The 18,488-nt window shown below is 51.3% G+C and overlaps 1 protein-coding gene across 1 annotated transcript; it reads right to left on the minus strand.

Moving 5' to 3' along the window:
• Positions 1-7,767: 7,767 nt before the first annotated feature.
• FAM174C (family with sequence similarity 174 member C) lies at positions 7,768-18,085 on the minus strand. Its single transcript, XM_056845588.1, has 3 exons — positions 17,775-18,085; positions 9,913-10,029; positions 7,768-7,829 (listed from the first exon to the last, which is right to left on the minus strand). The coding sequence occupies exons 1-3, from the start codon at positions 18,083-18,085 to the stop codon at positions 7,826-7,828; spliced, it is 432 nt and encodes a 143-aa protein (XP_056701566.1). The 3' UTR covers positions 7,768-7,825.
• Between the last annotated feature and the right edge of the window lie 403 nt (positions 18,086-18,488).

An 18,488-nucleotide genomic window follows, 5' to 3' on the forward strand; every position in this document is an offset into this window, starting at 1 on the left:
AATTTATCTCTCTGACTCTGTCGTAGTCCTCCTCTGAAGTACAACACTTCCCAACCCGGAACTGGCAACCCTAGCCGGGGGGGGGGGGGGGGGGACCTAGCAACACATCATGAAGCTGCCTTATACTGAACCAGACCCTTGGTCCATCAAAGTCAGTACTGTCTACTCAGACCGGCAGCGGCTCTCCAGGGTGTCAGGCTGAGGTCTTTCACATCACCTACTTGCCTAGTCCCTTTAACTGGAGATGCCGGGGATTGATCCTGGGACCTTCTGCGTGCCGAGCAGATGCTCTACCACTGAGCCACAGCCCCTCCCTAACCCTCCCTAACCCCTGGGCCCACTCACCTCTGGACTTGTGCCCAAAAGCCCAGCCCTACGGCCCCACTAAAAGTGGACCAGAAATCAAAGTCAGAGCAGGGACTGAGCCAATGGGGAATCTGGTCCTATTTGTTCATTTAATCCAATATATTTCATGTTCCTTTCCCTAGATTTAACAGCCATTGGCTATTCATCTACCATTTCACACTAAAAAAGGGGGGGATGAATATTTTTTTCTTGATGCTATAAAGAGAAAAGTCGCCACATCCCTCACCCAATTCACCAATCTACTTGACAGCAGATAATGCAGTATCCGCTTCTCAGAAAGTGTCATTAGTTGTTTTATCCAGGGTGTAATATATTTATTTCGTGCGGTATTATTTTGTGAACATGCTGAAACAATATGGGCTAGGGAGCCTACTTGATCTGGACAAAATGGGCTGAGACTAAGGCATTACACCTTGCCAATAAGAAAGCTCGCCTAAATTTATGTATTTCTACCCAGTGGAAATAATCTGGCAAGGAAAAACCTTTGTTAAAGGGTAAAAAGAGAGGTGAACATTTACGATTTGCGTCCTTAAACACTAAGGACCAATCCTAATTTAAGATATCTATTTATATCCTGGCCTTCCTCCAGATTTTCAAGGCAATGAAGAAAAATCTGGTGACAGCAGAAAGAATATAATAAAACTAAAGAAATATAAACCTCCAACTAAATACGAATATAACTAGCCAATGATACCTTCCATTTCTTTAGTTTTCAAACTGGGCCAAGAAGACCGACTATGGGTTGCGATTTCCTCAAATGGGGATCAGGAGGAAGAAAGGAGGAGGAGGGTGAGCTGGGACAGGACAGTCCAGGAGACTCAAGGGCAAATTTGGAGTGCCTCTGCGCTGGGTTGCCAAATTCCTGGAGATTTGGGAGTGGAGCCTGATGAGGAGGGAGGGAGGGATCTCATCAGTGTATAATGCTGCATAGTCCACTCCTCCAACCAGCAGAACTGATCTCTGTTGTTTGGGGATGCATTGTATTTCGGGGCAATCTCCAGGTCCCATCTGGAGGTTGGCAACCACACCCCCACATAGCTTTGGACCAGGATAGCTGAAGGACCATCTTCTCCCACATGTTCCTGCCCGGGAATTAAGATCACAGGGAAAGGCCCTCCTGACTGTCCCATCAATCAAAGAAGCTCATCTGGTGGGTACACGAGGCAGGGCCTTTTCAGTGGCAGCCCCACAATTATGAAACAACTTCCCCAGAGAGGTGCACCTGGTCCCCTCACTTTTGATGTTTAGGAGGCAGCTGAAAACCATTTTATATAGGAGTGTGTTTAATTAAAGCAGGAAGAAGAGGATATTTAGTGGATTTCCACATGGACTCTCTGATGTGGCATTACACTGTATACAGGATTATTATTGTTTGCAAGTGCATTGCATCTTTTTGGTTCTTTATTAGAACAGAATTGTTTACAGTATACACTTGTGCCATTCTATGTCTAGCTTCTTTAGGATATTCCATATAGTACACAGAGGTGTCAGGTTTCTCTGACCTCCAGGTAGTAGCTGGAGATCTCCTGCTGTTACAACTGATCTCCAGGCGATAGAGATCAGTTCCCCTGGAGAAAATGGCTGCGTTGGCAATTGGACTCTATGGCATTGAAGTCCCTCCCCTCCCCAAAATCTCCAGGTATTTCCCAACCCGGAGCTGGCAACTCTTGGGGGTGGGAGAATCTGATCTCTGTCATATGTAGGGTTGCCAACCTCCAGATACTAGCTGGAGGTGTCTTGCTATTACAACTGATCTCCAGCCAATAGAGATCAGCTCACCCGGAGAAAAATGGCCACTATGGGACTGAAGTCCGTCCCCTCCCCAAACCCCGCCCTCCTCAGGCTCCACCCCAAAAAACCTCCCACCGGTGGTGAAGACGGACCGGGCAACCCCAGTCATACAGCGATCCGTTGTAATTCCTGGCAATCTCCAGGCCCCTCCTGGAGGTTGGCAACCATGTCTTGCCTTCCTGTCCAAATAGGCTGAACCACACCCGACTCAAAAACAGACGAATAAATCCTTTTGTTCTCCCTGCTCTCCAATTACCTTTCTTCCCCCCATTAAAATTCAGCGGATTCACCTGCCAATTCAACGATGAGGGCCCTTATCACAGTCACTGGGATTGATCCCCATAAGCGAAACTGCACATAGGTTTTGGGGAACGGGGACGCCCCCCCTGGCAAACCACAGGGCCGCTGACCTTGTTTCTGCCCTGCCTCCCCTCGAACCCACCGGCTGTCCCCCCCCCACCCGCCCGCCTTTAAACAGCATCCACCAGAGAATGCAGACATAAGACAGCCGCCCTTTAATCTCCCGCACGCCTTTGACAGCCTGTCTCTTTGCGGCTTTTAGCTGCACCAGCCCTGATCGCTAATGGCACATTAACCTCCGAAGTCTCCCCCCACCCATCACCCCATCACCACAATGCTCATTTCAGACAGTTTTTTTTGCTGGTTCGGGTTGTTCTTGTGACAAGCAGAAGGAAATTCTGGAAGAGGGGGAGGAAGGAGACTAAAAAACAAACGCATCCGGCCTTCTTTTTTGGGGGGTCCCGTGTTACATTTCGGTCCCGTGTTACATTTCTTTTAAAATTATGGTTTCGGTGGGAGAAAAAGCACATAAGGGGGGGCAGTCAGGACATGCAGACACGCACAGATATTGGCAAAAGGGGGGGTCTATTTTCTCCCCCCACCCCAATCTTTCTCTCTCTCTTTTGTAAGTGACAGAAACACCAGGTCTCGCCTGACCTCATTAGGGTAATTAGTTTTTTAAAAAAACCTCTTTTGAAGCTTGGAGAATAGCTCCAAGCTGTGGGAAAGGGAAGAAAACTGAGTGCTTTTTAAAAATGTAAAAATGATGTTTGCATGATTGATGGGGTGAGAAGGAACAGGGGTGTCTGCGGCCGTGAACGAGAAGGATAATCAACAATCGTGGGTTAGCCGCGAAGCCTATCCCACACACACCCACGATATATTCTATATTTCCCCTTGGTTTATTTCGACGTATCGTTTGCGGCCTCGTACACAGTCCACGCAACCGATTTCTACATCAGGTCGTGTGACCCACCAGATAACAGCAGGTGAATGATCAGATACAGGGATGTGTTGACTTCAACCTGCCCCCTGCTTGGGTATTATTCCTTCCCCTCCCAGTCATCCATTAGAAGCAGGAAGTCATACACTGTACGAATGGAACAAAAGTTCCAGTCGGAACAATCAACGTAGGATCGCCATGACCCAAGAAGCAGACGCGAAATGGGATAAAATGCCGGAACCCCATTGTTGGTGGCCTCTATGGTCATTTCTATTGTGTTATGTACCACAAATATTGAAAAGCCACTTTATTGTGAAAAAAATTGTAAATTGTGATACTTGTTAACAATTGCACAGCGGCAAGGTGCTCCCCTGCTAGCTGGCTACACACTGTATTTTACAAGTGTCAAGGACCTAGATAAAGATTGCACTATTCTGAAATAGGCTTAACAGCTTTTTTATGCCATTAAGTGCTCGATTTTTTGATTTCACAACCTCCAGGTAATAGCAGAAGATCTCCTGCTATTACAACTGATCTCCAGCCGATAGAGATCAGTTCCCAGGAGAAAATGGCCGCCTTGGCCATTGGACTCTATGGCATTGAAGTCCCTCCCCTCCCCAAACCCCGCCCTCCTTAGGCTCTGCCCCAAAACCCTCCCACCAGTGGTGAAGAGGGACCTGGCAACGCTAATGCATAGACGACCTTTTTCAATGTCCAATTGATGCTTTGACAATTAAACTCTACTTCGATTTCAGAGTTCTCTTTCTGTAATGCAGGAGTCCCGTCTTTTTGAGCCTGTGGGCACCTCTGGAATTCAGACATGGCGTGGTGGGCCCAGCCACAAAACGGCCACCGCAGCTCACCTTCAGCCACACAGGGCAGACCCTTGTGCTATGGTGGCAGCTGCCGCCAAAGGAACGTCTTTAAAAAATCTGCACAGCCCATCAAATCTCCACTGGCTCCTCAGAAGCTTTTCTGGGATTGACCAAGGTTGAGCAGCAGCAGCATGGCAACATTCCCTGTCTTTAGGATTGAGCTCCTGGGATAGACTGTTGTGTGACGAGGGCTTTAGGGCTTCGTCCCAAAATTTCTTTTAGGCACGCCGGGTAGGTTGCCAACCTCCAGGTAGTTACCAAAAAAAAAGCAAAACAAGCACTGATGGCTAACTGGTAAGTATATTATCCACATAATAGATGAGACAATAAGGCAATGATGTATACAGTTACAAACATGAAACTTGTCAGTCCCGAAATGAAACGTCCAAGATTTAGGACCGTAGCCCAAACAAAGCGCTAACCGATTGTAGTGCAATCGTATGCTCCAGGTACGCTGATGTCTACCCGCGCTGTGCGTTCCTGAACGAAGATGCCTGGTCTCGCTGTAACTTGAGATAAGGGCTGGATCACGGAACAACCTGTGATCAAAGCTGTTAATCTCCGAGATGGGAACCCGGTACAAATCCCATTTCGCCGATGCTTTATCTATCGAGAATTCTTAGTTGTAACAGATGAACATCTATCTGCAAAAACAGGCCTATAAATATACATGGTTGTTCCGTGATCCATCCCTGCTGGATCAGACCCAGGCCCATCAAGTCCAGCTGTCTGTTCACACAGGGGCCAACCAGGTGCCTCCAGGAAGCCCACAAGCAAGACGACTGCAGCAGCATTATCCTGTCTGTGTTCCACAGCACCCAATATAATAGGCATGCTCCTCTGATCCTGGAGAGAATAGGGATGCATGATGACTAGCATCCATTTTGATTATTAGCCAAGGATAGCCCTCTCCTCCGTGAACATGTCCACACTCCCCTCTTAAAGCCTTCCAAGTTGGCAGCCATCACCACATCCTGAGTCAGGGAGTTCCACAATTGAACCATGTGTTGCATGAAGAAATACTTCCTTTTATCTGTTTTGAATTTCACCCTCCAGCTTCAGCAGATGACCCCATTCTAGTATTATGAGGGAAACTTCTCCCTGCCCACTTTCTCCAAACCATGCATAATTTGATAGACCTCTATCAGTTTCCCCTTAACAGCCTTCTTTCCAAGCTAGACTTGATGGGCCTTGTTCTGATCCAGCGTGGCTTTTATGTTCTTATGACAGCCAGGAAAGGAGGAAAGCCATCCTCCCCTCTTGGATCGACTGAGATGACACTTTTTTGCCCGCATTTGCTTTGCCATTTTGAGAAAATCTAATCATTTGTCAGGATGGAAGGCAGCATGGTATAGCCCAATATCGGCAGATCTCAGAAGTTAAATGAGGTCGGCACTTGGATGGGAGACCACCGTGGAAGGCTCTGCAGAGGAGTGAAATGGCAAACCACATCTGCTTCTCAGTTGAAAGCCCCTCGGTTGGGGTTGCCATAAGTCGACTGTGGCTAATCTGGAGAACCGGGTTGGTTTCCCCACTCCTACACATGAAGCCTGCTGGGTGACCTTGGGCTAGTCACAGTTCTTAGAGCTCTCTCAGCCCCACCTTCCTAACGGTGTCATGGGGAGGGGAAGGTGACTGTAAGTCGGTTTGATTCTTCCTTAAGCGGTAGAGGAAATCTGCATATAAAAACAACCCCCTCTCTCCTCCTTCTCTTCCTCAGCAGCAAGAATGGGTTGAGAACAATGACCCTTCTATTTGGGCCTCGGTTAACTTAATGCTGTGTGCACGTTAATGTCTTTGATAAGAGGTTTGCTCTCAACCCCTCTTCTCAACCATTAAGGTTTGCTCTCAACCCCTTTTCCTTTGACAGATGTAGCCGGTCTGTCTTAAACCACAAGCATCTCTGAAGCAAAAAGGCGAGAGACGATAAACATTTATTAGTCAGCTAAACATTTCCTGGATTTTTATTCTCCAGAATGAGAAACATACAAAACATTGCGGGAATCACTGTTTAAGAACAGATTTATAATGTCAGGTTATTAAAAAAAAAAACTTTAAAAACAAACAAACTAAACTTCAGATTAAACTTTCAAAGCAGACTGCATTTCCTCCACCCCTCGTCAGCTGGTCCCATAAAGCATCGGAGGCAAACCTGCGTGAGAGTTCTGGTCCTTTGATAGAGCTTGTTCTCTTGAGTCCCAAAGATGAATGAAGGCATTTTAAAAGGAGGATCCAACTTTTCCATCACTTATAAGTAAAAATCCTGCTTTGATCTTACAACACACACACAACCAAAACCTCTACTTCACCAAGGCTTGTCCCATCCTGAAGTGTGTGGGTTATTTAAACAGAACATCTTTTAAAAGGGGGGGGGGGCTTATTATGTAGGATGCCACAAAACCGGAAGGGTTGCAATTATTGCCAAAAAAAAGGATAAGTGTTCTAAGTAATACACAGCAGGTTGTCTTGCCCCACTTGGTCACATCATAGCTGAACTTACAATCCTTCCTGGGGGAGTGGGGGGGGAGAGAAGAGCCAGGCTAGACATCGGCTGCAAGGAGCTGATCTGGACTGCAGCCACCTTAAGAAGCTACCTTAAGACTGGCCCCTCTGGAATGTCACTCACTGCCCTCTGCTGCACAATGCGGGTCGAAATGTACCACATCAGCCTCTCGTCTCACTAGAGAGGCCTGTCACAGTTACCACCCACTATTTGCAAACTTGTTTCTTCAGCGCCTAGGCACCCATCCCAGCCTCGTTATCATCTCCTGCTTTGGAGCTTGCCAACACCAAGATCTTGGGCACATCCTGATAGCTCCATGAAACCTCACAGCCCACTCAACCGTCCCGGCCCAAAGTTGCAAAATCCCTAGGCACATTTTTAAGCAGCCCCGCTTTCCCCCCCACACACTCTCTTTCAAGTACAAGGCTTGAAATGGCTACCAAGGCCGTTCTGGGTACCATCCCCAGGCCCGAGAGCCAAACAACACTGGGTTCTGGGTACAACCCAGCACGCCTGTGACTTCCCAAACCGACCTCGGGTGCTCGGCTGCAGGCAAACGGGCTCCACTTTGGTCGTGCCACGCCTGAGCTCATAAGCGTGCGGAACAGGGACAGCTGCAAATATCACAGCTGGCACTAAAGCTAAAACGGGTGGCACCCGTTGGCGACCACGGGGACAAGGCTATGGGGAGCGCAGTCCCCACACCGTAATCCAGAGATGGCAGTCTCTCCGCGTCACCCCTCACCCCATCGTTGTTCGAAGCTACGAAGGCCTGCCCCTCCTCTCCGCATCACCCCCCAGCTTCTTAGCAGTTCGCATTCCCATCGGCTGCATTCATCACGCCCACCAAGAGACAAGGGGGGTGCCGGCCCTCCTCTTAGGCTGCCTCAGCAGAAAAAGGGGTTCTGCACCGCTTAGCAGCATCACGAGCAGCTTGAAAAAGTTTATTTAAAAAAAAATCAGGAAATGGAGAAAGGCGGAGCTTTCGATGGCAGATCTGCGCTTTCTCTGGTCGAGTCTAGGCTGTCAAGCCACTGGGTCCCGTCATCATCTAGAATACAAAACCATGAATACATGAATACATGAAGCTGCCTTATACTGAATCAGACCCTTGGTCCATCCAAGTCAGTATTGTCTTCTCAGACTGGCAGCGGCTCTCCAGGGTCTCAGGCAGGGATCTTTCATATCACGTACTTGCTGAGTCCCTTTAACAGGAGATGCCGGGGATTGAGCCTGGGACCTTCTGCATGCCAAGCAGATGCTCTACCACTGAGCCACGACCCAAAACAGGGAACCCTTCAAAGTCTGATAAGGGCAGATCTAGCTAGTTTAATGAGGAGTCCCATGGCGCAGAGTGGTCAGCTGCAGTACTGCAGTCCAGGCTCTGCTCACAACCCAAGTTCGATCCCGACAGAAGTTGGTTTCAAGTAGCCAGCTCAAGGTCGACTCAGCCTTCCATCCTTCTGAGGTTAATAAAATGAGCACCCAGCTTGCTGGGGGTAAACTGTAGACGACTGGGGAAAGCAATGGCAAACCACCCCATAAACTTAGTCTGCCTAGTAAACATCATGATGTGATGTCACCCCAAAGGTCAGTAATGACCTGGTGCTTGCACAGGGCGACTGCCTTTACTTTTAACCAGTTTAACACAGAGAAATTATTAGCCCACCTGGACCTCACAAGTTTCGCTTAGTCACTTTGCTAATTCAAGAACCACCATCAAGGCAGCCGCTGGAAGATACTCATGACTGCAGAAGGCCAGGCAAGTAGCTATTTAAAAGCCTATATATACACAGGACGCGTCTACCTACTCAGGTCTTGTTCGTATTACCCTCAAAACCAGGAGAGCTGGTGTCAGGCCTTTACGTTTTCTGAAGAAGGGGTTTGGCAGTTGCAGGCCAGAGGCTGGCTTCCTGTCAAGGCCAGGTTCTGGCTGCTGGTCAAGGTTTTGTTCTCATGCTGTGAATCCTGTTTATCCTGTCTCCGTGTTATGTCTTTGATTCTATGAGAACTGTTATCTCTTAGTACGGCACTGTGGTTTCACTTTGTATTGCTTTTTTGCCTTGAATGCTTTTATACTGTAACCCATCTGCATTGACTCTATTAACACCCTCTCCTGCGTGAGAGGCAGTCAACTTCTTAAATCTGTCTTTTTGCTCCTGTTAAATTAGCATTGCTTAGGTTCACCTGCCTGAGCGTGTCTGTTTATGGGATGCTAGGGATAGACGCCTGAGCTGACAGCTGGGTTGGGACAGAAGCACCCATAAAGCCTTAAGAGAGATGAGGGGTTTGAACAGGGATTTTTTGCATATGAGCCCTACAGCACAGCCTTTCCTGCAAGCCAGTGTGGGTGGAGAGGGTTCTCTCTCTCGCTCGCTGCTCTTCTTGTTCCCCCTTTTTGCCACTTCCTAGCTCCTGTACCCATTCCCCACACGTGCATAAGAACATAAGAAAATCCATGCTGGATCGGACCAAGGCCCATCAAGTCCAGCAGTCTGTTCACACAGTGGCCAAGCAGGTGCTTCTAGGAAGCCCACAAACAGGAAGACTGCAGCAGCATTGTCCTGCCTATGTTCAACAGAACCCAATATATTGGGCCTGCTCCTCTCATCCTGGAGAGACTAGGTGTGCATCATGACAGGTATCCATTTTGACTAGTAGCCATGAATAGCCCTCTCCTCCATGAAATGTCCACTCCCCTCTTAAAGCCTTCCAAGTTGTGCACTTTTTCACTTCCTGTCAAACTGATTCCAATGCACCTCCATGCCCCCACGTCCAATGACCAAATCTTCTGTTTCTCCTATATATGTCTGTTAAAATGTATAGAACCTGGAAGGCTTTTGGACTTGAGACACACCCAGAGTTCTGTACACACACACCAGGAGAGTTACAGCCACACACCACTTGGCACTTAAGCTGCTCTGGTCCAACTGAGTGCTAGTTTGTGATATGCTAAACAGAGGTGATCTACTAAAGTTTGAGACGTTATGCTAAACACGCTCCTGCCCCAGTGCAATCCAACCCAATGACAGGCATTTCTAGCAAGTGACTCAGGACCAGCACCTCTGCTGCCAAGAGCGGTTTGTATCACTACAAGGAAGGGAAGAGGAATCAAAAAAGAAACGGATACCCACCGCCTCAGATTCCTTGTTTCAAATAGTGTGTCCTCATCGCTCTCCAGAGAAGCCATCTCCACGTTATCTTCAGAGTTAGAGAGAAGACCGTATTTTTTCCGTGCAGGCTTCCTTGTGCTAAAAAAAAGAAAAGAAAAGGTTTTGTTTTTCCATTAGCTGCAATATTCCAAAATCTCTTCCTGTAAAGCTTGGGGGGGAGGAGAAAGAAGAGTTGGTTTTTATATGCCGAATTTCTCTGCCACTTAAGGCAGAATCAAATCGGCTTACAATTGCCTTCCCTTCCCCACAAGAGACACCCTGTGAGGTAGGTGGGGCTGAGAGAGCTGTGACTAGCCCAAGGTCACCCAGCTGGCTTCATGTGGAGAAGAGGAGAAACCAACCTGTGAGAGATCCCCCTCTCTGAGTTTGCTTCTCCAAATCAGTTGCTCAGACGTTGATACAGAAACAATCGATTTATTGAAGCCTTCAGGAGATGAGACAGGCACAGGTAGAAAGTTGCAAGTGAGGGGCTATACGGGTTTACAGAATATATTGACTCCAGGGCACTGGGGCACTGGGGTTCACACTTATTGTTATGGGAAGTTACAAGCTTGGCATAATACAAAACATCAGACAGATCCCAGGAAGTCTGGGCGGCTATCACACTTCCAAGGCCGCATCGGCCTGAGGGAGTACTGGCAGGAAGAACAGCGGGGGGGGGGGGAAGATACATGGGCCATCAGGCCTGGCGCCTGAGACCAGAAGGTGTGAACTGCTTTTACGAGTTCACTGATAACACAGCAGGTGATGGAAAGCAGAGACACAAAGACAGAGACCCTCACATTCTGCCCCCCTTAAGGCCCCCCCCCGGGGTCCCCGAGAGGACGAGGCTTATCGGGATAAGCAAGGTGGAATTCCCGGACTAAGCGAGGAGCCGCCATGTGGGGTGCGGCCACCCATTCGTCATGAGCGGAGCCAAGGTTTTTCCAGCGAACAAAGTAAAACAGTTTCCCTTTCTTCCATTTGGAGTCTAAAACCTTGGATATTTCCAAATGGGTGTCCCCTCCTACTACGGTAGGAATCTCGTGTGCGGGAGGGGGGTGGAACTGGGGGGCTGCCACATAGGGTTTGAGGAGGCTTATATGAAAGACTGGATGGACTCCTTTCAGAGTTTTTGGGAGGTCCAGTTCCACAGTAACCTCGTTGATTACTCTGGTAATGGGGAAAGGTCCCACATAACGGTCGCTCAGTTTTTTGCAGGGGCGAAGAGAGCGGAGGTTTTTGGTGGACAGATAGACTTGCTCCCCCACCTTGAGTTCCCATCCCGGAGACCGGTGTTTGTCTGCTTGTTCCTTGTACTTGCTTTTTGCCCTTTCCAGATTTTTGAGCAACCATGGCCAGGTGGATTTAACCACCTGAATCCACTCCTGAAGGTCAGGGGTAGACTGGAGCTCTGGCGAGACGGGGGCAGAACCGAAAGGGCCGAAATCCGTCCCGTATATAACTTGGAAGGGACTAAAGCCGGTAGAGGAATGAGGCGCATTGTTATACGCATATTCGGCAAATGGCAGCAGGTCGACCCAGTCGTCCTGGTGGAAATTTACATAGCAACGCAAATAACATTCTACCACCGCATTTACTCGTTCTGTTTGACCATCCGTTTGGGGGTGATAGGCGGAAGAAAGGCCCTGCTCTTCCACTCCCATTAACTTTAGGAAGGCCCGCCAGAATTTGGCAACAAACTGGACCCCCCGGTCGGAGAGGACCTTCCTCGGGATCGAGTGTAGCCTGAGGACGTGTGTGATGAACAGTTTAGCTAAGCCCTGGGCTGAAGGAAGGCCTGCACATGGAACGAAGTGAACCTGTTTGGAAAAGAGGTCTGTGATAACCCAAAGAACCGTTTTTCCCCGACTCGGAGGTAGGTCGGTGATAAAATCCATGGCGATGACTTCCCAGGGACGGGAGGGGCTCTCAAGCGGTTTGAGAAGCCCTGGGGGTTTTCCCATCCGTTTCTTGGCTGTGGCGCAGGTGGGGCAGCTGCGCACATACAACTCTACATCAGATCTCATACCGGGCCACCAGAATTGTCTTCGAACCAGGTGAAGCGTTTTTATGAAACCAAAATGACCCGCTAGCCTGGCACCATGTACAAGTCCCAATACTTCCTTGCGAAGAGAGGAGGGGACGTACAGTTTCCCCCCTTGCACCCACCAAGTGTTGGTACGTTCCAGACCAGTGGGGAGGAGATGATGCTCCTCCTCCTGCAAGGAGGCGTCCCGGAGTCGCTGTTGGAAGGCTTCCGGGATGCCTTTGAGTGTAGGGGGGGTCTCCGGTGGTCGGGCTTGGGACCGGGTGGTGACGGCTAAGCTAGGAACTTCCCCTCGCTGCTCGGGAGTGAACAGGGAGTCGACTGGGCGATCGAAATCGTTGCGATACTGGGGAAGTCGTGACAAAGCGTCGGCTAGGGCATTTTCTTTGCCAGGGACGTGTCTGAGAGTGAACCGGAACTTAGCGAAGAATTGGGCCCACCGAACCTGTTTGGCATTGAGTTTTCTAGCCCCCTTGAGGGCCTCAAGATTCTTGTGATCGGTACACACTTCGAATGGCAGTTCGGCCCCTTCCAAGAAGTGTCGCCATATGGTAAGGGCATGTTTGACCGCTGCTGCCTCCTTCTCCCAAATGGCCCAGTTGATTTCAGACTGGGAAAACTTCTTGGAGAAGTAGGCGCATGGTCTCAACCGTCCCCCCTCATCCCTCTGCAATAGGGCCCCGCCCATGGCTACATCCGAGGCATCCACTTGCACCACAAAAGGCTTGGTGCAATCTGGGTGAGCCAAAACGGGTTCGGATGAAAAAAGTAGCTTCAAACGTTCAAAAGCTAGCTGGCACTGGGGGGACCATTGCAAACGGGCTGAGGGAAGCGCGGCGCTAGCCCCCTTGTCCTTGGTACGCAACAGGGCAGTGAGGGGAAGCGCAACTTGGGCAAAGTTAGGAATGAAGTTCCGGTAAAAATTGGCAAACCCCAAAAACTGCTGAAGTTGGCGGCGGGTAGTGGGGGGTTCCCAGTCCCGCACTGCCTGGACCTTGGCGGGGTCCATTTCCAACCCTTGGTGGGAGATCACATACCCCAGAAATGTAATGGAGGGTTGGTGGAATTCACATTTGGACACCTTAGCATACAGTTTGTGCTCCCGCAGCCGCTGGAGCACCTCTCGCACTAGGCGCACATGGTCTTCCATGGTTTCAGAGTAAATAAGGATGTCATCGAGAAATACCACCACCCCCCGAAACAGCAAATCATGCAAAACCTCATTAATTAATTGCATAAAGACACTCGGAGCCCCCGAAAGTCCGAACGGCATGACTAGGTACTCAAACATCCCAAAACAACTGGAAAAGGCCGTTTTGGGTTCGTCTCCTTCTTTGATGCGAATGCGGTGGTAGGCTTCTACCAAGTCCAGTTTGGTGAAGATTCGGCCCTCCTTTAATTGTGCTAGAAGGTCAGGAATAAGAGGGAGGGGGTAAGCATTAGACTGGGTGACTGCGTTCAGTCTGCGAAAGTCAATACACAGTCTCAAATCTCCCGTCTTTTTCTTTACAAAGAAAGCTGGGGCTGAATAAGGAGCCTTGGAGGGGCGTATGAAACCCCTCGCCAGATTGACATCCAGATAGTCTCGCAACACTGTCTTTTCACTAGGGCTCATGGGGTAAACCTTTCCCTTAGACAGTTTGCCTTCCCCTACAATCTCGATGGCACAGTCCGTTTCTCTGTGGGGAGGCAGTTCGTCGCACTCTCTAACATCAAAAACATCAGTAAATTGCGAGTACTCAGAGGGTAATTGAGGAGAGACTGGGGCGGGGGACCCTACCAGTGCGGCGGCTGGAGTCCTGAGTACCCGTTCCTTGTCATGCAACCCACAGGGGTTTTCGGGGAAGGAAAGCACCCGTTTAACCCAATCAATGGAGGGATTGTGCCCCCTTAACCAGTTCATCCCTAACACCACAGGGGTTACAATAGGGGCGATAGTGAAATACAACCGTTCCCAATGTTCCCCCACGGACATAATCACGGCTGCAGTTCTGTGGGTCACCGGGCCCCGTTTAAAGTCACTCCCGTCCATTTGGGAAAAACGGAGGGGTCCCGGAAGCCGCTTGCGCCGGACACCCAACTTCTTGGCAGTTTCCTCATTTATCATGGTGCGGGCACACCCCGAGTCGACCAACGCGGGGACCTCTAACGGGGGACCCCCTTTGGGTAGGGACAGATGGACACGCACAAATACATTGTCCTCTTGGGCGCTTACCATCGGTGGAGCTCCTTGCACAACGATAGGGACGGTCTGCTGCGGAGCCCCCTCTACAGCAGACCGACGGCGTTTTTTGCCGGCTGTTCCCACTCTTCCTCCTCGCTGGAAGAGGGGGACGGGGTAGTGGCCTCCGGGGAGCCGTCCGAATCAAAGACGGTATTTGTAATCCGGGACCCCGATGGGACCGTAGAGTCGGATGCCCCATCCTGGGGACGTGCGTGGAGAGCGGAGGGTGCGCCGGAGCGCCGGCTCAGTGGTCCACTTCTGCGGCGAGGCTGGCTGTCGGCGGCCGGTTTCGTCGGCTCGGCCTGGGTTTGGCGGGGAGGGGTCGGACGGCCTGAGCGAGAGGGGCATTGCGATGCAAAGTGACCCTTTCCCCCGCAGATCAGGCAGACGCCGGCCTCGAACCGCTTGCGGCGTTCCGCGGCCGAGAGGACCCCGCCACCCCCTTGCCGGAGTTCCCGGCCACGGTCACCCCGGGGCCTGGGGTCTCGCCCAATCCGTTGCTTGGACAAGTTCAGGAGTTGTTTGCGATTCTCGATGTCAGCAGCATGGCGAACCCAACCTTCCACATCCGGGGGGTTCCCTTGCATGAAGGCCCAATGTTGGAGGTCTGGGTTGAGACCCTCCCTGAAACATTGTACCAAGGTAGCCTCACTCCAGTCCAGAATTCGGCTAGCCAGTGACTGGAACTCACTTGCATACTGCGCCACCGACTTAGTCCCTTGGCGCAGTTGCATCAGGGAGGCTTTAGCCCGCTCACCTAGAGTCGGGTCCTCAAAACGGTTTCGGAGTGCTACCATGAACTCGTCCAGGGTTCGCAGCACCGGCGAGCGGAGTTCATACTGCAACACCATCCAGGCAGCCGCCTCCCCTTGCAGTAAGGAAGCCACGTACTGCACCCGGGACTCCTCAGAAACGAAGGTTCGGCCTTGTTCCCGCATAAAAATGTCTACTTGGACCATAAAAAAGGTCAACTGGTCTCCCGACCCGTCATACGTGACTTTCAGGTCCCGACGGGCCGGGGGGGCAGGGGTTGCGGGCGGAACTACTGGCGCCCCGTCTGGGGGAGCACCGGCTGGAGGTTGCAATTTCAGCGCATCTAGGGTCGTGGCCATCTCACCCATTACGCGTTGCATGATCTCCATCTGTTCCTGCATAGCCCGGCGGTCTTCCTGCCACTGCTTTCGTTCTTCCTCCATGAGGGCCTCTTTGCGGGCCGGGTCCCCTTCGAGTCCCGTGCTGGGGAAGGCCAACCGGCGATCCTTCGCCGCAGTCCGCGAGAGCGACCAGCCCTTGGGAGAGTCCAGCCAATAAGTGAGCCCCCGGGGACGTCCGTCCCGATCTTGGTCGGGGGCGCGACCCTTCGGTTTCTTTGGCTTGGCTCCCTCCTCTTTAGGGTCCGGCTTCTCCGGCTCGTCCGGTTCCTTGGGGGCATCGGGGTTAGGGGTGGTGTCCTCGTCGGCTGACATTCTGTCCAAAGCGGTACAGCTGCAGTCCGAGAGGCAAGGACTTGCAACTTAATGTGAGAGATCCCCCTCTCTGAGTTTGCTTCTCCAAATCAGTTGCTCAGACGTTGATACAGAAACAATCGATTTATTGAAGCCTTCAGGAGATGAGACAGGCACAGGTAGAAAGTTGCAAGTGAGGGGCTATACGGGTTTACAGAATATATTGACTCCAGGGCACTGGGGCACTGGGGTTCACACTTATTGTTATGGGAAGTTACAAGCTTGGCATAATACAAAACATCAGACAGATCCCAGGAAGTCTGGGCGGCTATCACACTTCCAAGGCCGCATCGGCCTGAGGGAGTACTGGCAGGAAGAACAGCGGGGGGGGGGGGGAAGATACATGGGCCATCAGGCCTGGCGCCTGAGACCAGAAGGTGTGAACTGCTTTTACGAGTTCACTGATAACACAGCAGGTGATGGAAAGCAGAGACACAAAGACAGAGACCCTCACACAACCCAGTTCACCAGATTAGCCTCCGCAGCTCATGTGGAGGAGTGGGGGAATTGAACCCGGTTCTCCAGATCAGAGTCTGCCGTTCCAAACCACCGCTCTTAACTGCTGCACCACGCTGAGTCTCTCATTGCTGACCTCCCCTTGCTGACAGCCAATGCAAGAGTCCATCAGGGGGACAAGTCTGTTCTAGTATTTGGATGGGAGACCACCAAGGAATACCAGGGTTGCTGTGCAGAGGAAGGCACTGGCAAACCACCTCTGTTAGTCTCTTGCCATGAAACCCCCCCCAAAAAGGAATCACCATAAGTCGGCTGCGACCTGACGACACTTTACACACACCCATATTATTATTAATAATAATAATAGAATCATAGAGTTGGAAAGGACCACCAGGGTCATCTAGTCCAACCCCCTGCACAATGCAGGAAATTCACAACGACCTCCCCCCCACACCCCCAGTGACCCCTACTCCATGCCCAGAAGATGGCCAAGATGCCCTCCCTCTCATCATCTGCCTAAGGTCATAAAATCAGCATTGCTGACAGATGGGCATCTAGCCTCTGCTTCAAAACCCACTGTTTCCCCACTCCTCCACATGAAGCCAGCTGGGCTAGTCACACTCTCTCAGCCCCACCTACCTCACAGGGTGTCTGTTGTGGGGAGGGGAAGGGAAGGTGGTTGTAAGCCGGTTTGATTCTCCCTTAAGTGGTAGAGAAAGTCGGCATATAAAAACCAACCCTCCTCCTCCTCCTTTAAACTACTGGCAGGTCTCGCTGGACACTTTTTGTGCCTTCTGGGGATACTGAGCACTTTCGATGGCATGGAATGTTTTGCCCTTCTGGGTGTTTTGGAACTAATCTGTTTCCCTGCCCCTTCTGTGGCTTTCTTGTTTGGTTTTTGCATTGCAGCTGGAAAGGGCTAGAATCATAGAATCACAGAGTTGGAAGGGACCACCAGGGTCATCTAGTCCAACCCCCTGCACAATGCAGAAAATTCACAACTATCTCCCCCACACACATACACCCCTAGTGACCAGAAGATGGCCAAGATGCCCTCCCTCTCATCATCTGCCCAAGGTCACAGAATCAGCATTGCTGACAGATGGCCATCTAACCTCTTCTTAAAAACCTCCAGGGAAGGAGAGCTTACCACCTCTGAATGTCTCCTGCCTCGGAAACCCTACATCAGGGGTGTCGGACTCAATTGTTACGAGGGCCAGATATGACATAAATGTCACTTGGTTGGACCTGGCCGTGTCTCGTCAGCCCAGTGTCTCGTCAGCCCATTGGGGGTGGGGGTGGCTGGCTCATGGGCCGCATAAGAGCTCTCAAGGGTCTGGATCTGCCCAGCAGGCCTTATGTTCGACACCCCTGCCCTACAGGGTTGCCATAAATCAGCCGCAATTCCAAACTACCCCCATACACCCCCAGTGACCCCTACTCCATGCCCAGAAGATGGCCAAGATGCCCTCCCTCTCATCATCTGCCTAAGGTCATAGAATCAGCCTTGCTGACAGGTGGCCATATAATAATAATTAATAAGAATTAATAATAATTATTAATAATTAATAATAATAATAATAATAGCCGGCCATCCAAGCCCTCTCACCGCAACACTCGGCCGCCGAGGTAATAGAGGAGGGCCAGGCCGGCGAAGGCTAAGAAGACATAGAAGGCCCGCTGGAGGGCCGGCAGCCCCAGCCCGAACAGGCCCGAAGAGGGCGAGGAGGCGGGCGGGGCGGTCGTGGCGGCGGCGGCGGGGCCCGGCGCGACCCCCTGGCTGTGGCCTCCGCGCCCCGACGGGGCCGTGGCCGCCGCGGCCGTGGCCGTCTCGTTGGCGGCGGCGGCGGCAGCAGCAACAGCTTCGGCGGCCGCTGCCCCCAACAACGCCGCCGCGAGCACGAGGAGCCGCGCCGCCATCCAGGCTGACTCTGAAGCGGCCACGCCGGAAGTAGCGGTACCGGAAGTGGCAGGGGGAACGGCTGCTGCGACGGACCAGCTTCCGGGAGCGGCGGCTCTGGTTCCCCCCCCCGACTGAATAGGCCCGGAAACAGCCGTTCCCTTCCCCACAAGAGACACCCTGTGAGGTAGGTGGGGCTGAGAGAGCTGTGACTAGCCCAAGGTCACCCAGCTGCCCCCCCCCCATCCTCCTCAACCATGGATGTGTTATGTGTGTGTTAAGTGCCGTCAAGTCGCTTCCGCCTCCTGGCGACCCTATGAATCAAAAGGGCAAGAGTCCAGGAGCACCTTAAAGACTAACAAAAATATTTTCTGGCAGGGTATGAGCTTTCGTGTGCCACAGCTGTCAATCATATTAAGATAT

Source organism: Euleptes europaea, chromosome 2 (genome assembly GCF_029931775.1).
Source record: "Euleptes europaea isolate rEulEur1 chromosome 2, rEulEur1.hap1, whole genome shotgun sequence".
NCBI classification, from domain to species: Eukaryota; Metazoa; Chordata; class Lepidosauria; order Squamata; family Sphaerodactylidae; genus Euleptes; species Euleptes europaea.